At 41.3% G+C, this 25583-nt stretch overlaps 3 protein-coding genes and 1 non-coding gene across 8 annotated transcripts in view; all 4 read right to left on the bottom strand.

The window, feature by feature from the left end:
• Positions 1-2118, bottom strand: part of ptprua (protein tyrosine phosphatase receptor type Ua) — a 195961-nt gene extending 193843 nt beyond the window's left edge. For all 4 annotated transcript variants that reach the window (XM_028035255.1, XM_028035256.1, XM_028035257.1 and 1 more), the window contains exon 1: positions 1848-2118. In XM_028035255.1, coding sequence (XP_027891056.1) covers positions 1848-1917 — 70 coding nt within the window. In that variant the 5' untranslated portion in view covers positions 1918-2118. The remainder of the gene's footprint in view (positions 1-1847) is intronic.
• Positions 2119-5290: 3172 nt separating this feature from the next.
• On the bottom strand, positions 5291-14107 carry gmeb1 (glucocorticoid modulatory element binding protein 1). Of its 2 annotated transcripts, none has more exons than XM_028036887.1 (10): positions 13965-14107; positions 11885-12060; positions 11698-11750; positions 11499-11614; positions 10049-10152; positions 9723-9871; positions 8901-9026; positions 8650-8787; positions 8237-8374; positions 5291-7592 (listed from the first exon to the last, which is right to left on the bottom strand). In XM_028036887.1, exons 2-10 carry the CDS (start codon positions 12010-12012, stop codon positions 6739-6741), a joined length of 1806 nt encoding a protein of 601 aa, XP_027892688.1. In that variant the 5' UTR covers positions 12013-12060; positions 13965-14107; the 3' UTR covers positions 5291-6738. The 2 variants fall into 2 exon arrangements, with proteins under 2 accessions (XP_027892688.1, XP_027892689.1); XM_028036888.1 differs by having other exon boundaries at positions 8237-8359.
• Positions 14108-14373: 266 nt separating this feature from the next.
• LOC114156693 (U11 spliceosomal RNA) lies at positions 14374-14509 on the bottom strand. Its single transcript, XR_003598004.1, has one exon. It is a non-coding gene; the product is annotated as a U11 spliceosomal RNA (small nuclear RNA).
• A 1858-nt stretch (positions 14510-16367) lies between these two features.
• Positions 16368-24437, bottom strand: rab42a (RAB42, member RAS oncogene family a). The gene is made up of 2 exons (XM_028036890.1): positions 23773-24437; positions 16368-21329 (listed from the first exon to the last, which is right to left on the bottom strand). Exons 1-2 carry the CDS (start codon positions 23985-23987, stop codon positions 20888-20890), a joined length of 657 nt encoding a protein of 218 aa, XP_027892691.1. The 5' UTR covers positions 23988-24437; the 3' UTR covers positions 16368-20887.
• Positions 24438-25583: the final 1146 nt, after the last annotated feature.

The following is a 25583-nucleotide window of genomic DNA, read 5'->3' as shown; positions in this document are numbered from 1 at the left end:
AAATGTGCTATATAAATAAAATGACCTTTCCTTATCTTAGCATCTAGAAACACCAACCTGCATGTGACTGCAGCTAAACGTGGGCCTTTGCAATTCTACTACATTTTGTGTTGGTAAAACCTAAACCTACCAATAAAACAGCCTGAACTTTGTCATGACTTTAACAAGATGTGGGGAAAACTTTGTGTCCAGGTTTGATTTTGTCAGATTTTAGCTTGAGGTTTGGCAGAGAAACGAAGCTCTTTCCGTACCTATTCTGTTCATGCTAATCATCTTCATCAAGTGACTGCGTCTGATGACAGAGCTTGACCTCCACAAAGGGAGCTAAATCCACGCCAAGCTGTGTCAAAGTCCTTTTTCCCGCAGCCCTATTCATTTGAAAGGTTGCTTGTTACATTAACTCTTCCCAGTAGAGCCCAGTAGATCCTGTGGAGCAGGGAGTGGTTTAGCTTGGTCTGTTCAGCAGCTGCTTCTGCTCATCATGGAGCTGACATTCATGTGGCAGAATATTTATAACCCACGTCACAAAGGAAGAAGGAAAGAAAGAAATAAAAAAACAACAACCAAAAAAAAAAACAGCTGACACTTTCACTTGTCAGCCATGTCACTGGGGGCACTTCTCTTCAAAACCACAGAAGATAACGTTTGGAGGAATTCAGGAATTGTCACAATGTGTCGCAGCGATTTAATGTCAAAGCAGCCACAGGCGAACAAGGAGAGGACTAGAAGTCATGTCTGAAGCAGGCTCTGTGGATGCCAGGTACTGTCGTAGCCCCAAATCCCTCGTTCTGAACATTGAGCGTCTGTCAGAGTACGACTGACCCCCCCCCCCCCCCCCCCCCCCCTACACACACACACACACACACGTCTGGATCAGCTGACAATGCGGCACCGAGGTAAGAAAAGCTCTTGAGCAATCACACATTTTGGACACATTTGGACATCTTTAGTGGTAACAAAGTGAGCAGGAATATGTTGGTAAGACTGAAAGAGCGCCACCTATCTCTCTTATTTAGTAACGCTGGTTTTAGACTACAGTCTGCAAGTGAAGAGCATCTCTTTGGCTGCAGCAAAAAGGTACCATACCCAGAGCAATAAGCACTACTTAAATAAGTTGTTTATTTTCTTTGTCTAACATAAATGTCAATTCTTCATGATGGTAAAAAAAAAACTTGAAAAAATCTCAGCAGTAGAAATAATTTTCAGCACATTTTTCAATAAGATAACATCATACGTTTTTAAGTTTGTTGTTTCCTTCAAATATTTTAGTAGTGTTTTACTAAAGGTTATTACTTCAGCTCATCTGATTTTGGTTTGGAACTGGAAACAGCTAAAAAACAAAAAACTAATCACTGATTGAGCTTCTTCAGTGTTCTCACCTCCATCCTGCTTCAGGAAGACCAAAACAAAGACTCCAAATCATTCAGAGGAAGGAATTTCAGGAGATCTTTTCCAGAAAATAATAAATAATAATAAAAAAATTATTAAGAGACTGACTGAGGGAGAGCTCTACCAATGTTTTCTGACAGGCAACTTTGTGGTTACTGATGCACATTCCACTTTTATGTCACAGATTCCTCTCTTAGACCTAAAAGTGAGGAACTTTCTCATATCTCACGAGGATGGTGATGCTTATGATGGCACCAATGACAAATCAAATGCAGCCCAGTGATCTGCAAACAGCTCATTTACAATCAGCAGACTGAAGTTCAAGACCCCCAAACGCTTTAAGAGGAGGAATGATCGCAGCTACGCCTGACACACGGGCAGGTAAAAGTGACTTTCTAGCCTCAGTGCGAACTTTAAGACTTTCCCAGCACAATCTCTCTCCGCCATGTCTGCTTTACCTGTTGGTCGCTCCAGGTTGTCTGCGCAGATCCGGACGGCCAGCATCAGTAGCAGCGCCGCTGAATACATGTCGGCGGGTCGCGAAAGTAGTAAAGGTCCAGTCCGGCTCGTCACAACAAGCAAATCCTAGAGAGAGATGTGTTGCCGCAGCTTGAGCGGCGGAACGGCGGCTGAGGAGAAGTTGTGGGGTGAGCTCCATTCAGGGGGGCGGCCGCCTGCTTCCTCCACAGCCCGCTCTGGGTGCTCTACATCCGCAGCTGAGGGATTCAAAAAAGCCCCCCAACCCTTCCGACTAGTTCTTTTTTTTTTTTTTTTTTTTTGACTGTCAGACGAGTTGGGACGCAGAAATGTGAGCCAGCAGCGCCTCCATGTGGCGAGACTGCGCACATTGCTAAAGCCACAAGTTTACATACACCGAACAAAAACCAAACAAACCAAAAAAACATCATTATTTTCTCCCCGTCTGAAGTTAAATCAGACCAAACTTCTCATGTTTTTAGCTCGCTTAGAATGACCTAAATTATTTCTATTTGCTAACAGCCACAATAATGAGAGAAATAATATGGCGGACATGTATATTAACGTTTTTGAGATCATAAGTTTACATACAGAATGATTACTGTCTCTTTAAACAATGAGAGAAAGGACAAATGATGACGTCATGACTCGTAAACCTTTGACAGGTTAACTGACATTTCTAATTTTATTATGCAGGCGCTAACACATTGAATTTAGACGCTTTTTTTTTTACATGTGTGTCCTGTACAATAAACATGTCACCTCCACAGCTTACTTCTGTTTAAAGGAGGAGCGGCCATATTGAAACACAAAGTTGGCTTTAACTAGTCGGATTCGCTCCGAGTTTCCCACTGGGAAATCTGACTTCGGAGGGTGTTCCAGTTGATTTGTCAGACCGGAAAGTCAGAATGTTTTAAAGCCTGCTGTCGGCCTCCATTTTGTACCAATATGGGACATCCTGACAGCACCAAGCAGCCGGTGCTGGAATGTAGGACTGCACTGAACGCAACAAAACAAGAAGGAGCTACAAAAATGAGAGAGTGAGAGATTCAACTGGCTCCGTCTTCATTGAAGGTAAACATTTGGACTCATTTTGTTTTTTACCGAATGCCCGGGAAGACCGAGCTAGACATGAGCTTCATCAAGTGCAACATTTGCAAAATGAAGATTGAGCCTTTGGGAACACTGCAAATAGACTGAGCCAACGTACGTCATGCTACACACTGATTGGTCATTAGTTAGTTTAGAACTTAATAAATGTGAAAAAAGACCCTATCATTCTGCCTTGCGAAGCAGACTACAGCAAATCATGAGGATTTTGCACACAATAGATTAAAACAGAAATCACCGTGAATAATCATTTTGAATTGAAAATCGATTTTGAATTGAACCGTGACTCCAAACATTGGAATCAAATCGTGAGATTGTTAAAGATTCCCACCGCTAGTGTTTACTCCGTCTACAGAGTCCGGTCTGCATAATGACTCACGTATCAGCAACCTGTGCACAGCAAGTAAATGTCTTTTGTTATTTTCCATAATTCAAATCTACAATCACCCAGGTAATTGCATTGCAGATTTCTATGACTTAAATATTTCCTTTTATATTTCTTTGCAGATAGAGTGGAATAATGATTTATTAGATTCCATTCTCAGGCCAGAAGAGGCATTGAGCGTATCTATATGTATATTTAATAATTTTTTGTAGTTTTATTCTTTGGGATATTGGGAAAGGTGATGTTAACTACTTTTAGACTGATCCATAAATGTTGGAATGATTAACAATTCATTTTGAGATAACTATAAAAATCACAAGTTGTCATGTTTTTTTTTCAGTCATCAAAATCCTGGTAAACAAATCTAAGAGAAGTCAGTAGTTGTTCAAAATCATTCAAAATCATTTACTGATCTACAGCATTTTATAATTTCATATTGTAACATTGTGGAGACTCTTAATCAAAGGAAATGTCTATATGAATCACATAACTCTAAATTCATATCAATACATCTGACTAACTAGACAGGATTGTTTTAATTGCTGATTTTGACAAGCAGATGCAGACTTCATCATCTCTATCTGCCAAGCAGAATCCAGTGGAAAATATTCCAAAATGGAGCAATCAGAAATTACCCTGATGAATCACAATTTTCTCCAGAAATACAGGAAGGTGACTGTATGTTTTTTTTTTTTTTTTTTTTTTACATTAAAATAGTTAAAAGAAAATAAGAAAATACACCTTACCATACAGTAGTCAAATAGTGGTAAGATGATATACTTTTTCTGTTAACAATTCAGCTACATTCTTCTGCTACCATAATCATAGTATTATAAGTGTTTTCATAATTAATAAAATATATATCTATGATAACTTCATAAATGCATGACGGCCATTGCAGATAGAAAAAAGTACATTTCCATGATAAAAAAGTCAGGAAATTTTAGATAATCTCATGAATTCTCTAGAAAAAAAAGAGAAAACTTCTGAGTTTCAAGTCAAAAATTTATTTTTTGTTAGTCTTTTTTCTATAAATTTTCTGAGATAAATCTCAAAACTTCTGAGTTTTTTCGAATAATTTTTTTGACTTTTGGAGCCGAGACATTTTCTATAGTCTTCTCAAGAAAATTTCTGAGATTTTGGCTGAAATGGCTCCTTTTTTCCCCCTCTCTACAATGGCCCTAATACGCCACTGTGTAGATGACTTTATTGTATTTTATTTTTGAAGAAGAATCCTTATCAGCAGCACAGTATGGCACATAACTCTCTTCAAGAGCCTTTTTGCAGTGAGTCACAGCAAAACATTCATCTTCTGCAGGAGAAGAGGAAGAATTTAACACTCAATGTCAACTCAACAAAACAATGTTTGGGAACTCTACCTTTATCCACCCAGTGCCTGTACAAGCCCTGGGTGGAGGGAATGTCAGCCATGCTGAGTTTTCTGCATAAACACAGATCTAAACTGAAAACAACTGGAAGAGACAGATGCAATAAAGACGCTAGCAATGAATCTGTAAGAAGCTAATGCTAGGAGTCAACTAATCGAAGCTAACATTCTGGCTGCAATTCAGTCTGTTGGTTTCTCACTATTTGCAGATGATGGGATTATTTGGATTAGGGGGAGAAATACAGAAATTCCTAAAGGAATTACACAATGTAGAATCTTGTGTACTGCACTGGGGATTTAGATTTTCACCATCCAAAGAAAAAGTTGTCTCTACAAATATGAAATCAAATCTTCATACTTATCTCAATTGCATGAGAGTACCATTTTAGCCTGTAATACAGCGTATTATAGGCTAAAATTGTCAAATTTGATCTCAAAAGATCACAATGAACATCTTCCTCTACAGATTGTTCTTTGCATCACACTGTGTGGCATGTGGTGAACACATGGTACACCCTGGTGGCGAAACACACAAACAACACTTTCAGTTTGCTCCTTTCTTTTAATCTGATATTAAAACACATTACAAATTCAGTATGCAAATGCTCTCATTTGTTAAATTAAATTATTGAACAGGTCTTTGTTGGTGCAAGCTGTAGCAAAGAACTTAAATTAATTCATCCACATCAAACAGCCCAAACCTCTACAGCTTGAAAACTAATAAATATATCAGTAATTTACAGGCAAGTCAGACATCAGGCATGTCCGTTCTTTCAGTTCCTAACCTTACTGTTGGCTCTTGAGCTCAGACAGTTTATCACACTGAGAGGAACGGAAGATCGGGAGCAGGTGAGGAAACCACTGTGGGCCCGGTGAGGAGATCAACCTGTGAAGACAAAAACACTTGGGACGCCCCAAGAAACGGGGCCACATTCTGAAGAAATGTCTACATCGTCCAAAAGTCCTTAAAGACATCACACAGTGCAAAATAAAACAAACAAAAAACAAAACAAAAAAAACAACTGAACCTGGCTGAAAACCCCACATGAAACAAGGCGGTTCACCAACACCAACACTGTTCTTGGTAATAAGTCCTATGGAGAGCAGAGAGAGAGGCACCCAGCTGGGCTAACATGTAGAGCAGTGGTGCCCAAAGTCGGCCCTCTAGGGCCAGCATCCTGCATGTTTTAGTTCTCTCCCTGGTGGTAGCAACAACCTTCTCACCACATCAATTTTCTTCTTAAACCTTCTAATGAGCCTCATTTGATGCAGGTGTGTTAAACCAGGGAGAGAATTAAAACATCAAGATGCCGGCCCTCCAGGACCCACTTTGGGCACCACTGATGTAGAGTCACCTCCAATCTTCTGCTTGTTCACATGTCTGATTTAGTACAACTTGGTTCTCATCTCAATGTTTGACATTTTTAATCAGAAAGAAAGAATTGCTTGGTTCCATCAGAAGTGGAACAGAAGTTATTGGATGGTTGCTGAAGCATCCAACAGTCAGTGAGTGAAGATCAGGGGACTCCTAGTGGGCGTCAGACACCACTACAACAACTCCATGGAGTTTGAAAAGGGTCACATTTTGGGCTCTAATCTGGACCCTTGTGCAGCTGCCCAGATTCTAGGCCCAACAGGTATTGCAGTAGCCAGATGTTGAAGCACACATGTGGGTTTATCTAAATGGGATAGAGGTCTTTATTTGCAATAAACCAATAAAGATTTTTTTAGACTTTGCTGTTCTAAACAGCAAAACTGATCAGAGTTGAGGGCTCAAACATCTACCAACAAAGTCAAATCAAAACAACAGACCTCCATAGGATTCTGTTAGATCACTGTTCTAGCATAAGAACCAAGTTGCAATGAACCAGACTCATCTTTTAGATTAACAAACCCAAACATTGAGCTCCTTTTAGCTGTGAAATTAAAATCTGTTGCAGAGTGTTTCAAACACACAGCAGTGAGGGTGACCAGAGAGTCCGTCCTGGCCTTATTTGGCCTTGTTGTCATCCTGAGTATTTTCCTCTATCACCACGATCTGCACCCCTGATAGCTGTCCGCTAGCATCCAGCTGCAGCCCCTGAACGGCCTCAGTCTGTGCCTCCTGCAACTGGCACTGTGTGTCCTCTGCATCCGCCTCCATGGTTACCTCGATCCCACTCTGGACCACCATAGCGGTGGCTTCCCTGCCCGGCTCCTCGGCCAGCTGCAGCTCCATCATCCCCACCGTTTGCTCTACGGGGGTGGGGTTGATCTCGATGACTGTGTGCTCCTGGCCAGCTTCCATGTCCCCTTGCATCACCTCCTGCTGCACCAGCATGGTGCCGTCCACCACTTGACCTTCAATGGGGACCATCTCCGCGCCGCCGGCGTGCTGGCTCAGGTGCACCAGCTCCACAGGGCTCATCACCGTACCAAGCTGGCTGGAGTCTTGAACTGCAGTGGTGCCTACCAGCGTGAGGCCCGAGGAAGGGTGCAAAGTGATGGCATCTCCCTTTCCATCTCCGGTCACCATGTAGCGAGTGAAGAGCTGGGAGCCGGCAGGGAGCAGGGTGACCGTGTTGGAGGACTGGGCTAAGGAGGCGATAGGCAGCCCTGCCACGGTGAATGGCTGGCCGACAGAGGACAGGGAGATGGGGGAGAGTACAGTGAACTGCTGGGGCTGCAGGGTGGCCTGCTGGCTGATGGGGGACGTCAGGAGGGTGGTGGTGGAGGCAGGCCTGTGGAGGCGGGGACGCTTGGTTGGACGCTTAGCGATGGCTTTGCTTTTGGCCGCTTGAGGGGAAGAGAGCAGCGCTCGCACCTGCTGCTGCTTTTTTTGTTCTTCCAACTGAACTTCCAGGTCTGCAGAAACACAAGATCAGCTTTGTTAGCTTACCCTCTTATATCAGGACACATCTGACATTCGACAAATCTCAATAACATATTTGGGAATATGTTAAAAACCATCCATACATGACATACATTTCGTGTCAATGTGAAAACACTAAACACTGTTTGTCATAATCTCCCAAAGACATTTTATCTGTTGTATGAAGGCGACTGCCATCTAAAACAAATCTCTCAAGTAGTACTGAATCATCCTCATGTACTTGCTCCTCAACGTGCTAATGGCAGAGAAACAACTTACCGTTACAGGACAACTATTTATCCACCTCATCTGTGGCCATATTAACTATCCTTGACATTCATAACAGGCTGTGCCAGCTGCAGCGCAGCAGAGAGTAAGAGGGTGACAGAGAGGTGGGGGTGGGCAGCGCCACACCGAGAGGTGATTGACATCACTAAAACCCGGCTCCTTCCTCTGATAGGTTGTTTCTAGTTAGCACTGGGAGAAGGTGGAGGAACTCGATTTTTTTCTCCAATTATTTGTCTCATACCATAATGTCATGACATTTCAACAAATATGTAAAAAGATATTTTTTATAAAAGTTTTATGCCTTGATGTAATGAACATTAGTCTTTGGTAGTTTTCTGTCTGTACTCACTGGAGAGGGTGCTGAGGATCTGCTCCTGGCTGGGGTCCGCCTGCTGTTTTCTCCTCTCCAGAATCTTCTTGACCGAGTCCAGCAGACCGAAGACTTGGGCAAGGTTACTGAGTACAGCCACCTCTACCAGACAGGAATCTGGGATCAGTGTGGCAACCAATCAAAGGGTCACTTGGTCAGTCAGAAAGGAGGAACAACTTAAGCTGCTGTATCCAGTAAACCCATTATTTGCTTATTACTGCTATAAAACCCATATTTGAAAGCATCATAAGATGTTTTCCGACAGCAGCAGGGTTTGTTCTTTCTTTCAGATAATTTCATACACTTCAGAGCAGAGCAGCCCCGGCAGGCTGTCCGGCTTTAGTAAATCAGGGCCCAGCATCCTCGGCCTGATTGACGGCCTGATTTCCTACCTGTGTCCTGTAAGGTATTTTGCTCTCTTCGCTGGAGCACGCCGTCCAGCATCTGGATCAGCTCCGTGTTGATGTTGGTCACCACTTCCCCCAGTAGGCCCACGTCAGCAATGCCCTTCCAGAAATTCAGCGTGTCCTCTGTGGACAAGCAGGAAAGCCTCAGTCAAAAAAGTGCCCATTGATTCAGATAGAAACAGTGCTGACACTTCCTCTGTTGTAACAGAGATCAGTTCATGGCGAATCATTGTGACCTGAGATCTCACTGGATCCCTTCTTATCTCCAGACTCCATGGAGCTGGAGCTCCAGTCCAACTTCCTGCCCATTATCTCGGCTCGATCGTCAGTCACCGTCCCGCCGTTACCCAGGACCGTCTGAACTGCGGGTCACACAGGACAGCACACACTGGGCATATTACAGGCAGGATGGCAGCAATCATGAATGGAAGAAAACACCTAGCAGTTCTTGTTTTATTGGAACATTAAAGGGTAAGTATGTCATTCGGACTGGGGTGAAGGTTCCTCTTCCAGCAAGACAACCACACTACCATGCAGCCTCAACGGTTTACATTAAAGCTGCAACTTTAATGTAACTTTTATAAAAAATATATATATATTTTTTTTTAACCATTTATTGAAACTGTCACCATGTCGTCACAGTATGGTATGAGACAGATAATCTGTGAAAATCTCCCAGTGCTCCATATCGCTGCATAGCCCCTACTCCTCCTCCCCTCCTCCCTCTCTACTAGCACAGCATGTTGTGAATGCTAAGGCTAGTTAGCATGGCCAGCAATGACACCAAATAAATGGTTTTCCTGTAACTCTAAGTTGTTTCTCTGCCATTAGCATGAGTAAATGAAGTTGATTAACAGTGATTAGACCCTCCTCTGATTGGTTGTTTTTGGTCGGAAGCAGTGACATGAAGCTGAAGCGACCATTAGGGAGTGACTTTTACAGTAAACACCACATCTCTTCTAGAGCAACAATTAACTTTTAAACTGAAACAAACTTCCTGAATAATTGTTAAATATGCGAATAAACTACAGCAGTCTGTTAAATCTGAGCCTTCTCACCCTGAGAGGATGTGGGCGTAGTAAGGCCGGTACTGTCCGGAGGGAAGCGAGTGTTGTTGATTAATAGGTCAAACTTGGTACTGCGGCATGTGTTGGTACACAGGGTGCTGTGCTGATAGAAGTCCAGCTGACCTGAATCCATCATTTTCCTGCAGGGTACAAACAGGGAACGCTGAAAGAACAAGGAAACAGTCTCTCCTCTGAGCTTGTCATTTTCAATGCACAAGTCATATGTGAGCTTGCTCTAAATGCGACAACAGAAAGAGGCAAACAATAAGGTACCCATGCTGTGTTGTATCACCTGTTTTCTGACCCCCTGCCCTCACCTTAGCATGACTCCCCCCATCCTGATGGCTCTCTTCCAGTCTTTCAGAGTGGCTTTTCCAGACAGGTGCACAAACTGCTTTGGACTGATCAACTGGTCTTCATACTGCAGAAAACAGCAGTACCACAGTTAACACGCTATAGACTATGAGCTAATTTTAGTTATAGATGCAATCAGTTAATAGTAGTCAACAGACTCGTGATAGCCCACATGCTTAAGTTAGCATTTTAGCTAACACTAGCATTTTAACTGATTTTAGTTTACGTATAGCTGTTAGCATTCTAAATTGACTTAAAATTGTTAATTTAAGTCAGCAGGCTAGTGACAGCCTACATGCTACTGTGAGCATTTGAGCTAATGATCAGCTAATGATAGTCAACATGCTAGTGATTGTCCACATGATTATGTTATCATTTTAGCTAGTATTAGCATTTGAATTAATTTTATTTTACATATAGCTGCTGGCACATTAGATTGACTAAGTTAATTTAAGTCATGCTAATGTCAGCATTTTAGCCAACACTAGCATTTTAACTAACTTTGGTTTACATGTTGTTTGCATACTAGATAGATCAAGTTAATGTAAGTCAAAAGGATAGTAAGCAGCATTTGAGCTAACAGAATTTTAGCTCATTTTTACGGTGGCCGACAGGTGCAAATGCGCAGCAAAAGAGAAAACATGCAAACAAACAAAAAACACGCGCACAAATTAAATGCGGCAAGCAAAAAGCGAATAAAATGCAGCAAACAAAAAGAGAGACGCAAACAAAAAAGAAGACACCCCCGAATGAAATGCAGCAAACAAAAAGTGTTGAAAACGGAAGTGCTCCAGACCACTAGGGGGAGTCAAAGAAAATAGTATTCATTTCTATGGGACCAGATGCAAGATTCAAAGAAAGAAATTTGAAAAAAAGTAAAGGTACGTATAACTATATTTCTTTTCAGATACGCCGTCTTTTATAATATTATAGAATAACAGAATAATTTATGGGTAGCGTGATAGACTTTGTGTCAGTCATACCGTTCTGGGCTCGGTCTCGATTTTCTTTGACTCCCCCTAGTGGTCTGGAGCACTTCCGTTTTCAACACTTTTTGTTTGCTGCATTTCATTCGGGGGTGTCTTCTTTTTTGTTTGCGTCTCACTTTTTGTTTGCTGCATTTCATTCGGGGGTGTCTTCTTTTTTGTTTGCGTCTCTCTTTTTGTTTGCTGCATTTAATTTGTGCGCGTGTTTTTTGTTTGTTTGCATGTTTTCTCTTTTGCTGCGCATTTGCACCTGCCGGCCACCGTACATTTTAGCTTAAAAAGTGAAGTATGCATACTGAATGGAATACGTTTATGTGATCCAACAGAACAGTATTTGCTAAAGCAAGCATAACCCACATGCTAACTTTAAAATTTTATCTCATTTTGGTGACTTTGCAGGATTTTACAGCATTAGGCTTCAATATACCTTAACACATTTCACGTTGATTCCAGGGCACACAAATTTTTTCACAAGCAACACAGCTTTACAGTCCCCACAGGTTATAGGACAGCCAATTTCAACATCATCCCCCTCTGTCTGCTCTGTAGGAAAGAAGCAAACTTTTAGAGACAAAAACATCTGTGCCATTTTTCCTGGGCATTAATTATTTTTGACAACCTCTCACCTGATTGAGCTTCTACAGCCATAACAGCTGCATCGGTTTCAGCTGACTCATCACTACAGAAGAAGACAATTCACATATCTTCACTTTGGAACACAGTATCATAACCAACTTGTGCATGTTGACGACTTTAAGGCAGTCTATAGTTCTGGAATGTAGATTTCGTAAGAATCCTGGTTGTAGTACATACCCAGTGCTGATAGGCTGGAGCTGCAGGATGACCTGAGTCTTATTGGGGTCATCTGAATCACCTTCATCCTCATTCTTCACCATCACCATGTCCCCCACAGACACCGTCACCTCATTTGTGTTTGCCATTGCTCTCACAACAGAACACTAGAGTGGGTGGAAGCATTTGTGCAACATCTGTAATGGGAGGCACAACATACAGTATACACTTTACTCAGTCACCCATGTTGAAATCCAGACCTGGATCTTCAAGATGCTGGTTGTTCTCTACTGTTGTCTACTCAGATTGCATTACAAAGACATTAACTCTTTGTTACTGAGGTGGTTTCTGAAGGCAGCTGGTTGCACTGACAAGTCTCAGCAAAACGGGATCTGAAACACACTTTAGGCATGTACTAAAATGCAAAGTCCAGATTGAGAATCTGTGCCAAGGATTGAAAATCGATGTTGACAGATAGTCTCTATCCAATTTAACCAAGCTTGAAGTTTTGCAAAAAGATTTATTCCAATTTACTCAAATGTGCAAATTTCTGAAACATTCTTACTCAAAGGCCTGCTGCTGCTTCGTCAACAAAGAGCTTTTTCATAAAAAATAAAAAAAACACTACTTTGGGTTGGTCATGAAAATGCCAATAAATACTGTGAAGTTTATGGTTGTAAGATGATAAAACTTAGAAACGTTCAATATGAATATTACCATATGCATGTACTCTAAAATCTTAAAGTTTGATCAATAACTATCAAGAATATAATGGTTAGCTTTTGAATGTTTATATTTATTAATTACAGTGAAATTAGTAGTAGTTTAAATCCGTATAAATGTATTGCTCCAAGGAATAATTCAACCATCTTGAAAATCAAGTTGAGCCAATCAACGTCCTAATTAGCAAGGATGTAGCTACTAGTTTTGTTAGCATCTTAAGTGTTTAGGGTTTTCTGGGCTTTTTAATGTTTTATTTGAACCCCTCTTTTTCCAGGTTGAAAGGACAAAATTCCAACAATTATTAGATCGTTTCATGTTCTAACTCATTTGTGTGTTTCCCCCTAATCTACACAGGCTACTTTTAGGAATTTGGAGGTAGTCCTTCTAGGTTATTGTTCAATCCAACAGCCTCGCAGCATGATACTGCCACTCCCGTGCAAGACAGCTGGTAGTGTTCTGAGGTTTGAAAGCTTCACGTTGACTCCTCCATATATACTTTCACAAAGTCTGTGTCGCCTTTCCCTAAAACCGTCGTTTAGGAGATATTAGTTGTGACGTTTGAGTAAATGTGTGAAGACTGGCACAAAATTAGGTCATAGTTTCTAATACCAAAAGCGTATTATTTCCTGAGTATAGTTTCATATTGTCCATGTTAGGGCTGTTTAAACCAAATGACAAGATGTTAAATAGCGACATATTGCATTTAAGTTTAAAACTTTAATATGTCAGTTTGAACGCGCGTGGGTAGTGGGTTCTCCACGCGCAGCGGGGGGTGGGGGTTATAAAACCGCAGTTTAGCTCTAAGTGAGGGGAAATTTAACTATTTTTCGTTCAATCTGTCAGGCCACACGACACCTAAAGCTATCCGTTCTAGTTGAATATCAAGACTTGCATCTCCAGAAGTTGTCGGACTGTCATCGCCTCAAAAGTAAACCCAAATGTGAGTCGTTTAGAACCACCGAGCTACACAGTCTCGGTTTGGTGGTAGCCATTACAGCTAATGCAGCAGCGTCGTTTCATATGTAGGAAGCTGGACAATACTACAGAACTCCACCGTCCGAGACGGGTAAACCTTTGCATTTAAAGTGTGACGGCTACGTGCCGCTTGTCTATGAACCGTACGTCCCCTCGTAACTCTGCATTTTAACTCTCCGCTCCCCCTCAAAATGACGTCTCCCTGTGCGGCGGCACGTACAGCAAACAACGGCACGGCGACGGCGGCGTTGCCCCTCCATTCTGCGCGAGGCTGGCTGACTGAACCCCTTCCGCGAGTTAAGCTAAGCTCTGCGGCTAAAATCACCGTTTGTGTCGCTGGAACAATGTTACTCTGCAGTGATATATATTAAAATTCACATTGTGGAAAAAGGCCCGTCCTTACCGTTTTATGAAGACAAACACATCCCTAGATTGTGGGGAGCTTCGGCGCATGCGTACTTGACTGTTGTAGCCGTACTTCCTGCTAAACAGCGCTCGCCCTGTTTAAGCTCACTTGCGAGAGGCAACAATGTCAGAAATTCACTTGATCAAACGAGACTGAACGACTCCCACAATATAACACTTTCATGCAAATGAGCAGATTGTTAGGTGCGGTGATCTGTTACGTTTTATACCCTTATTTACGGGATTGTGTCACAGTCACCACTACAGGTTCCGATGAAATCATTGATGTCATACGCAACAGAAGTAAGCCTAAGTGTGTTAGCACTGTCACATCAGAGTATAAAGTGAACCGCAGCTCAGTATGAACTGTTTATGACCCGCATGAAATGTTTCTTCACATAGAGAGTGGAGGCGCCGAAACAAATGGTTACCAGCAGCCTCAGATTTTAAAAATTATGCTTCCGAAATCTCTTGATGGCGATTCCGCAAAGAGGATGAGACTCCCTCACCCTCCCTGTGTCAATCACGACAGAAGCCCTTTTTAACATGAGCGCGTGTTGCCCACGTGTTTATGATCACTGGGATTATCTGTCTCACTTAGAGTTTTGACGTTTCCACTGCCGTCAAAATAGCTAATCATAAAAATTGATGGTGCCTCACAACATTAATAGAACTATTAGTTTTCTGGTTTAATGTTATAATAAATGTTTATACTATATATTGTTTTCTATTTCTATAGCACAGTAAACCATCCGAAACGCATGATGGGTAAATAAAAGGCGTGACCCTTTTCACTCTTGCTTTGCTATTGGTTGTGTTCGGCCGACGCAGTGTTTAGGTGAATTTATAAAAAGAATCTTTAAAACGACTGTTAAAAAGTGACTATCATCATGAAAGGAAATTTTCACAATTGTAGAAGTTGTTATACTTTCACTCGTGTTAGTGGCAGAAAATACAATAACTAAACATGATCAAAAATACTAAAGTCTTAAAATCCTTCAAACTTAACTTAGTCTATTAGTTTACATCAATCATGCCTGGACAAAACAACAAGGTCTGACCCGGTTTAAATACAAAAAATTGTTCACTAACATACACTACACTGAGACTATTCCTCATTCACCCTTCACAGGAATAAACACAAAATGTTTTCATAATAGTAGGAAGGAATACCGTATTTGTGATCTGTGATTTAGAAGTGATTCATAATCACTCATAAGCACAAATGGCCTCCCGTTTGTCCTGTATGTTTTTCAATCCAATTCAGCACCAATTCTCAGACATTATACCATTCTAATTTATAAAACAGCATGTTGTGATTGATAGGCTTGAAAAAGTATGTTGAAACTGCGTATTTATTTTAACTGAGGTTACAGCATCAGTTAAAAAATCTATTCACCTTCTTGAATGTTTTACCCTTTTTGCCATTTTCACAAATCGGTTGTGAAAAATAAATAGAAAAGCATCTATTAATGTCAACGTTAAAACAGGTTTCTACATAACAAGGTCAAATAGGAATATTAAATGAATTGTAACATAAAATAAGTGATATAGACATTTTTATTCACCCCTTTATGGTGACTGATCAAATTAATAGCAAGTTTTATTGAAAAACAATAAAACCCAATATAATAATAGTAAGCAGGGCATGAAATCTTTCATTCACATAAAAAAAACACAGCACAACGATTTGCTGTGGCCTCAGGAGGAGTCTGTGGAGCTACAGAAATGAGGAATTCAGACCGCATTGTTGATCTACTTTATATAAACCATAAGTGAATGGTTTGCATATGAAAAGGAAGGAGTTTAAAGCATGACATGTCCACTTCAGGTTATTTTGTGAAGAACAATTTCAAAAATTTGTGGGCATTCAAAGCTGGCTGAGACATATCCCTAAAAGACCTGCAGCAGTAATTGCAGAAAAAAGTTGTTTAGTATTGATGGTGCTGGATAATGCAAAAAAACTTAATACACTATAGGTTGTGGTCATAATGTAACAAAATCAGAAAAAGTTCAGTGTGTATGAATACTTTTGTATGCCACAATATCGTATGAATTATATACTGTATATGTATATATATGAATATAATTGAGTTGAATCACATACCTTAATAAGAATGGTAACTCTTACATACGCAAAAGTCTAGTTTTCACATCGGATGACTTGTGCAATTTGTCCACTGGACAGGCTAAGTGGAAATTCAAATTCAGTGCAGCTGCAACATATCACCCGTATATCTTAACCTGTAGACTGAGATGTATATCAGTATTGGGCAAGGTTAGGGTTTCGATTAGGCCACTCAAGTTAATAAATTCCAATAAAGACTGAAATGCAAACTCATATGTATGTGAGTGTTGGTGATGATGGGTGTAGGAGAGCTCCAAGTAACCAGTCCAAATATGATATATTGAACATCTATTTATTTATTCTTTTATCAGTCACTGAGATTACATCACCCCAAAAAAATCTTTTAAGTGACAAATAAAAAAAAGCTAAGTCATGAATTCTAACCTCTGAAGAGTTTATGTGATTTAGTTCCACCGGTGCATTTTATGAAAAGTGATTTAGACCAAACAGTTTGTACAACATATGAGAATCTTAACATTTTCTCTTCTTCAAAGCCTTGTGCAAACTGAAAAAAAAGTTTGGTGACTAATTAAGAAACGCGTGATTGTTACCAGAAAAAAACAACTTTAAAATAAAGTGACATTATAGAATCTGAAAAAATACTCCAGCTGTGCTAAACTAGCCTTAGCAAAATCTGACTGAGACACTTTCTTGTTCTCACTTCCTAAACTGATTCCTCAGCTAGTAGTTATACAGTTAATACTATTGCTGAATCTAAGTTGATCTTAAAATAATTATGAATATGTATATGTAGCCTAATCACTTTAAAAATAAAGTGTAGTTCAAAACTTAACTGGCATGGCTTAGCAGATGCTGCTCCAACGTTTCCTCCAGTACTCATCCTTGGACTGAGCATAAATGCTGCTATGTAAGGCTGCCTCTAGCTCTAGATTCAACCCCCACACATATGTATGAGTGGCAACAACATTCTCCTATCACACTTCAAAGCCAAACATGCAGATTTCTGTAAAAACATAACTTCTTTTTACACATTACCTGATAAGAGAAGCTGGGTTTGCAGTGGAAAGTGACAATGATTTGCATCGCCTACATCACACCTAATGTAATAATACGACTTGAGACATTATTTTCAATGTTACTCTTAGTTGATTCCCATTGGTGGCTAAAGAGGCATTTGATACAAAAAGGAAGTCTTTCAGAAATAACATTTGATCATTCTTCAGTGAAAAAAGCGGCCATCTTTATCTGCTTTGGTTAATACATTGAACAGTTGGGTAAAGAGAGCAGTAGATTGAAATGATGGATTCAGTAAAGAATGGCAACATGTTTTTCATCATGTGCAGTTTGACCCTGTATAAAGGAGGAGACAAGGGAAAAGGAAAGTCAGAAATACTCATTTAAATGGAATCTATCAAGGCAAAGAACCTGTAAGATAAAGTCTTCCTGTGCACTCAGAACATATTGTACTGTATATAATATACATGAATAAAAATATATAGAAAAGTGAATTTGACTGTAAGTGTAAAAAATAAAGGGATGCTGCAGATGTAGCATACTATTGTCCTTATCTTACACTGTGCTATAACATATATTGTATGCTGAATTAACTAAATATTCTATATTATAGAACAGAATAAATGTCTGGCAAAGTTGTGTTTGGTGGAGAAAGTTTAGCGAAGACGAGTGAATTCCCAAGTTAAGAGTTCTGGGTTATCAAGCTGTTTGTTTAAAACTTCTTTAGTCCAGAAGGAATTCTCAAACCTGGGAAGGCTGCATGTCACGTTTGCAACTGCAGCTTTGTTGTAATTACATTTCACTCTTCGCTGAGTATGGCATTGCAGAAGGAAGTGTGCTGTTTAAATTAGTTATGAGTTTTGGGTTACTTTTAGGGGTGCACCAATTGCAGTTTTCTGGCTGATCACAGATTGGCAGTCTTTAAGAAACCTGACCTGGCCATTCCAATTTTGGCCGATACCGATTTTTTTGTCTGAAATGTTGCTAAATCTAGCAATAAAATCACTGATTTGGCAACAGTAGAGTAACTATTCTTAATTGCAAACATGCAGACATGATCTGGTGGGCCAGTCTGTCAGTCAAACCTCTCATGTGGCAGAGTAAAAGAGAACAGTGGCTGATTTTCAGACCTTTACCGAGGTAGACAAGATCAGTGGACAAAATCAGCTTCATATGTAAGTATCGGCCGATCACGGATCGCTGAAAATGAGGGAAATCAGGCCTGAGTTATTGGTACACCCCTAGTAACTTTAACAGTAAGTTGATATACTTTAGAATATAATTTTGAAATCCCAACAAATAAGTATTTTTTCTACAATTAAGGTGCAAAAATCATCTTCCTTCTTGACTAATAAGACATAGTTTGGGTTTTGAGAATACATTAATAGCAACAATTTTAAATGTTGATGAAACATTTAACTTTTTCCTCTTGTAAGATTTAACAAGAAGAATACGTTCACATCCCACTATAAGAAAGCTTCTTGTCAGTTTTACCTTGAAGAATTGAAGCAGAAACATCTTACTTGAGCCTCACACACATGGAGAAATAGACCCAGAAGTATACTTAAAGGATACTTCAAAGAGGGAAAGTAACACTTTGACACTTTGCTAGTATACTTATTTGTCATATATCAGAAATCTGCAAATGACAAAAAGCAGTAGAAAACAGCCCCTTTTAATTTGGTAACATATTAGTTGGCTGGTTAATATGTTACCTTAAAGCTAAAGTTAAAAGAATTGATCCCATAGCAGTCATTGTTAGCTAGACCATCAAACTAAAAGGAAGAACACAGTGGATAGACTTCTGTTTGGAGACTTGCACCAATCACTTTCAACAGATTGTTTTCTAAACGCAAGCAAGTTCAAGGAATAGCTCAGAATAGCAGTCACTGAAAAAAGACCTGAATGAACCATCAAATATTATCTCAGACCTTGTCAAGATATACGTTGATTCCAAAAAATATCTCATCGTTTCAAAAGTCCTGAAAATGATCCAAAACACTGCAGTAACCATGCCAGACCTGCAGGTGGCAGTGCAACACCGCCATGACAAGAAACCCAAAACAGAGGAATGAACCTGAGCGTCACATGTTGATGTTCTTGAGGTTGAAAGTTACGTCAGAGCTGGGGTAATGACGTCGCAATCTTTAGCAAAATGTTTAGTGGTTATCGACATGAAAACTCAAAGGTGGCATAAGGGGAAACACCAGGTTGGCACTGAAAGACCTTTTCAGATCTACAGTTGTCGCCGCAAAAAAATATTGTTTCGCGGCTCCTAAAGCAGGGTTTTTATTAGAATGCAAAGCTGAAACAATAACAGCTTCTTATGTACTTTGCGTGATGTTATTCCTGTGTGAAGAGCAGTGGAGTAGAAACTTGCTGTTAGCTTGCTAACAGGCAAGCTAACAGGTTCCTGAATATGTCAATGTTAATATGTCCTTTATTCAGCATAATTAGCTTATATTCACACCTTTTAGTACATGAAGTGAGTTTGCTCAGAACTGTGTAGACCCACCCACAGAAGATACCTACAGGATTCTCTACGATGTAAGATTTGACATTTTGTCAATGTAAATGTTGCAAAAGGTGTGCTAATTTTATGATGATAGAACGAAAAACTTTAAAAATAAGTAGAGCAAGAAAAGGTTTTGTAGCCATGTAACAAGTGAGAGAAAACAAGTTTCATAGAGGGTGAGAAGCCTAATGAGAAATTCACCCACCAAGTAACACTGCCAGTGCCTCCACTTGGCGAGTTGAAGTTACTGCACCCTATAAAGCCATTCGCTTTCAACTGTGTCTTTCAGAAAGGGCTTAAAAGAGAGCTGAAGGAGTTTTTGTTCGAGTTACTTACTCTTGTATTTTTTGTAAAATGAAAATGGTTGGAAAATCTTTCCAAAAAGTGTAACCTTCAGTTTTTCCCACTTAACACAGTGGGTGGGAACAAAAACACCAAACAAGTCTCACAGCATCTCTCACAATTTTCTCATGATTCCAGTTTCCTCTCAAAGTCATCCGTGCAAATAAAACTGTTGCAGTTTTGTCAATATTACCCTAAGTTAGTGAATGCTTATAGAAGAAACAAAAAACAATTATTTTCCTTTACCAATTCTTAGTGAGACATTAATAGTGTCCATCATATTACTAGTGTTATTTACAGATGCCTTAAATGGAACCACGAACCTTCAGTACCATGGTCTATTTGTATGTAAACATCTTAACTACAAATATTCTCAGATTTTGATGGTATGCATCTATTTACAAGATGATTAAAGGTTTAAAATCGGTTTGGTGTTAGTGCACACAGTTTACAATAACAGGAGGAGCAGCACACCAATTTAGACTTATTGCAGGATGCTGTGTCTCTTTACACTATCAACTCCAACAGCTTCCTGTGATCTCTTTGTATGCCATCTCTATAGTTTTTATTATCTACGAGAGTTACAACAGAGTGTAGGCAAAACATTGCACAAACTTTGACAGGTAGACCTTACAATCATAAGTCCGGTTGCTCCTGTACTGAGAGAAGGGCATATGGCTAGGTTCTGTTTTTCACATTGGGTAAAGCTCTGTGCACCTGGTGTTATACCTCACTATATAGATTCAACCTGCCAATAAGACTGGAATGCACATTTCCTTGCAATAATCTCAGCTCTTAGAGTGACCCAAACAAAGACAAGGGCACAAGTCACAAAGTAAGGAAGGAACAGTGGCTACATCACAGGGTGCTGACCAGGAGTGGTCTGGTTTCTATGGATGGCCGCAAGACAAAGTGAGATCTCAGTGCGATGGGACAGTTTATGAACACAAAGTATCAACAGTTAGCAGTGGCAGCCCTTCTCGGGGGAAGCAGTTGCAAGTTCCTCTTCGTCATCACCCGGGTAGAGGACCTTTGCAGTGAGGCCACTTTTAACGCCATCCCAGCCATCACGGGTAACGATCTCCCCCATCTTCATCAGCTCGAAGATATCTCTGGTCAGCAGCTCGAATGCCCGGTCCACATTGCTGTTGCACTTAGCCGACGTCTCGATGTAGCGGATTCCCAGATCGGCGGCAAGCTGCTCGGCCTCATCCCTGCTCACCTTGCGGTCCTTGTTGAGGTCGCTCTTGTGGCCGATGAGAATGTAGACCATGTGGTGGGGCAGGATGTGCTCGCTCACCTCCTTGTGCCATTCTCTCACATGGTCAAAGGTCTTGCGGTTGGTGAGGTCAAAGACTAGAAGTCCCCCAACAGAGTTGCGGTAGTATGATGTTGTGATAGACCTAGAGAAAAAAGAAATTATTGATTAATCCATAACTCAGAATAAATTTATTCTTTGTCAAAGCAGAGCCTATGTATTGGTGTGCTGTAGAAAACAAACTGCCTTCTTTCACTCCTAAAATGAGTGAAAGAAAGTCTAAGAAACTTATTTGAGGTAGGGGGTTTAGGGAAATTAAAAAAAGTCACGTTGTCTAGTAATAGACAAATCAAAGTTGTGCAGAATCCACGTCAATAGTTTCCTCAGCTCCATTTCTTGAGAGACACATACATTTCCTGCACTACCAATCCTGCTTTTAGTGTAGGTCTGAGATTGATGTCTCTTCTGGGATTCTCCAAACAAGTCAAGGACAATCCAATTCAAGGATTAAGTTCTTGTCACATCAAGTGTTGAGTCAGGTCTAGAGCTGGTTGAGATCACACCAGTCCCTGTCTCAATATTTTAAAACATCAGAGACAAGCTGTAGGCCAACTCATTCGATTTTGGAAGCCATTTTATCAGGTCTGAATGAAAAAATGTAACCAGCCTGTGTTGTGTGGGTTTCAAAGGAAATTCTTAATCAGCTTTGATAAAGACGGCATGATCTCACACTAAGAAACTATGAAAAATCCAACCTCTAATTAGAGAATGTTTATTCAGTGGGGATAATCATCTAAATTAAGAAATAAAATCTTACCCACACTGTCAGTTAATGGAGTTTTTTTTTTTCTGCATGAAGGTTCTGGCAATGCTTTTTCTGAGAGGATTTTGTGGACTCGGGCTTCTTTTTGTGTCTTTTTCCATTCCACTGGTCTGAAACCAGGTCATTCATGTTTACTCCCAGTCAGTCGGGACAGTTGCCCTCTCACACTGAGCTTGGTTCTGGTGCTGCTGGAGTTTTCTTCCTGTTAAAGGGGAGTTTTTCCTCTCCACTGTCACTACGTATGCATGCTCTGTATGAAGGATTGCTGCAGTCAATGACACAACGCTGCATGCTTGTCCAGGAGTGAACGCTACATGTCGATGACGCCACATAATCTGCAGAGTTTCCTTCGACAAAATACATTTTACAAATTTTAATAATAAACTGAATTTGATGACGCTGATAACTAGGATAAGTTGAAACATATGTACTTGGCTTTTATTCTGACTGTATGATTGGATTGAATTGCCTTTACTTTGTAAAGTACCTTCAGGAAATGCTTCTTTTGAACCAGCACATTATAAGGTAAATAAACTAAATTGAATAAAATTAACATTGAACGAGTTTTTTCTGTTTGACATAAAATTAACATCCTCACGCATACTTTATGACCTTTAGCCTTTCCTGGTTATCAGGACGCAAAGCAAAAGTAATGTTGTGGTAGGAAAACAGAAAATGGAGAAAGAAAACAGATTTCAACTGAGACCTCTAGATAATTCAGCAAGAAGCAAACTTGAATGACCCAGTCAGACACACACCGAGCACCACTACAAGGTGGACACACACCCAAAGTGGAGGTGGATGTAGGATCTAAAGTTTCTACAGGTTGTTATGGAGACACATTGATTTTAAGACAGGGTCAAAGTCACTCTGTGGCCAGCTGTTAATACTAGGTAATTGTGCTGCAAGCTTTAGTTGGTTAATTTTTTTAAATAAAACAGCAAAAACACATTCACCGAGGTAAGAAGTTCATAGCAGTGTGTAGTTCAACTGGGTGAATGCCATCTGTTGTACCATCCGAACTGGCTGTCATGGTAACGCTACATGCGGTATATGTGTGACTTCACCAGAGTTTCATCATGGCATGTTCCAGCTCTCTGCAGCTTCCTAGTCTGTATTCCTAATATTTATAGTGATTACTGTGTCAGCATTTCCACAATGTAAGATGGCAGCAGGTGTGCTATGCTAAATGCAGCACTACTACGGTTCTGAACTGAATTCTGTTTTTTTCTGGGTAAACAACATTACATGAAAAGAAAAAAAAAGAAGAAAAAACTGAGTGGATTCCTTGAGCGAAGTGAAGCCTGATGGGAAACACCTTCAAAAGAAAAAGCAGATCTAAGAGCGGAGCTGCTTCTTAAAAACAGTCATTTCTGTCCGACAGCCCAGCAGGCATCACAAGCAGCAACAGCTGGCTAACTGCTGCAACAGTCACACAAATCTAGATTAGCTCTGACTTTGGCGTTGCCCTGGAGACCGAGGGACGGGATGATGGGGATTCAAACCGCGGCCTTAATAACAGTAGACTCCCCATCATCCGTGAATGAAGTGCTGCGTGTCTGATGCTGTTCCCCCGGCCGGGCCGTCTGTCCTCACAGCCTCGTTACGATTCTCCACACCGAGGCAGAGGGCCGGTCTGGGTGAAAACATGAGCACACAGGGCGAGCTGCCACACGCAGGCCCCGCATTATCGGACCTAAACCTGGCTCATGATGGCTGCTGCGTCGCGGCTCAGCACTCACATCAGATCTGATCCCAGTCGTACCTGAACCGCTCCTGTCCGGCCGTGTCCCAGAGCTGCAGCTTGATTTTCACCCCGGGCTCGATGTCCAGCGAGCGGGCGTAGAAATCCACCCCGACCGTGGGATCCGCCACGTCGCTGTAAATCCCGTCCGTGAAGCGTTTCAGCAGCGACGACTTCCCCACGGTGGAGTCCCCCAGCAGGATGATTCGGAACTGGTATTGCCACAAAGTATCCATGGCATGACTAGAGGCAGAGATGCGGCGGTGGAGGAGGTGTTGTGTGTGTGTGTGTGTGTGTGTGTGTGTGTGTGTGTCGGATGGGGGGGATGCTGGGTGGGAAACAAAGCCGTGTGTTTTCCACGGAGCCCCGGCTGCTGCTGCTGAGCGGCCGCAGCAATCATGTGACAGCTTTACCTCTGCTCCACTCCACAGACACAGACCGGAAACAGGAGCAGGGACGGAACGGGCCAGGCGGCTTGTTAACAAAGCCGTATTAGTGGAGTATTAACCAGCTGCAGCCTTTATGTGAAGCCTGTAGCATGATGCTAACACTGCTTTATCTTTATTCCCCCTCTGCTGGTAAACCAAAGGTCTGAGCTCAGAGCCGGAGCTGTCCGCGGTCCTGAAGGCTGATGTCACCCCCAGATTAAAACTGCTGTGGTGGTCACGTGCTGATCGAACTATTATTGGCAATAAAAGTTTTATTAATAAAAGTTAATAAAAAATAAAAGTTAAAAGTTGGCATACATCACAGCAGTATGATACCTTATACTGCTGTGTTTTATTCTTTGGAAAGTCCAATTCCTGCTGCTTGGAGTCCCAGTGAGCTGAGCGACCTCCATCGTTGGTCAGTTGGAGGAAGTCTGGAGCCAGCAGGACTCTTCCTGGAGCTGCTGCCTTCTGAACTGAGCCATCAGCTCAGAGCTGAAGGGCTTCAGTCAGGGAGGAGACCAAGAACCTGATGGTCCCGCTGTCAGAGCTGTTCCTCTGTGGAGAGAGGAGAAGCTTCCAGAAGGACAACACGCTCCGTGTGCTAGGGTGGCCAGGGAGCCAGTTCTTAATAACAGCATCAATGCAGCACCAAGCGGCACCTGAAGAATCTCAGAACAGGACAAGATTCTCTGGTCTGATAAGGCAAAGGTTGAACTGTCTGGTGTGAATGCCAGAAACATCCTGGATGAAAACCCGCTGCAGAGCGTCCTGATCTCAGACCCGGAGCAACGGACAGCGACTCCAAAGCACATGACCTCCACTTCTGAAAGGCTTCAGAACCAATCTGTGAACGTCCTGGAGGGGCCACACCAGAGTCCAGACATGAATCTGATTGGACATCTCTGGAGAGAGGTGAACATGGCTGACAGACGTCTCCATCCAACCTGGTGGAGAAGATCAGAGCAAACTGCCTGAAGAGAGGAGGGCTGAGCTGGAGCTGCAGGTTGAGACTGGAGGCTGTTAAAGCTGCCAGAGGACATCAACAACATGTCTGTGTATACTTAGAGTAAATGTGATTTCTTTGGTATTTCATTTAACACAATTAAAAAGGCTAATTAAATAATAATAATTAAAAAAAAAATATATATATATATTCGATAGAACCAACCAGACATTGTCGTAGTGGATAAACAACAGAGGAAAGACGTTGTGGTAGATGTAGCAATACCAAGCGACTGCAACATCAGGAAAAAGGAGCAGGAGAAACTAGAGAAATACCAGGGCCTCAGGGAGGAACTGGAGAGGGCCTGGAAGGTGAAGACCACAGTGGTGCCTGTGGTCATCGGGGCCCTCGGGGCAGTCACCACCAAACTGGACCAATGGCTACAACAGATCCCAGGA

This window comes from Xiphophorus couchianus, chromosome 13, assembly GCF_001444195.1.
Source record: "Xiphophorus couchianus chromosome 13, X_couchianus-1.0, whole genome shotgun sequence".
Lineage (NCBI taxonomy): Eukaryota > Metazoa > Chordata > Actinopteri > Cyprinodontiformes > Poeciliidae > Xiphophorus > Xiphophorus couchianus.
Note: the sequence above shows the minus strand (reverse complement) of the source record. Positions and strands in the feature narration are given on the sequence as shown.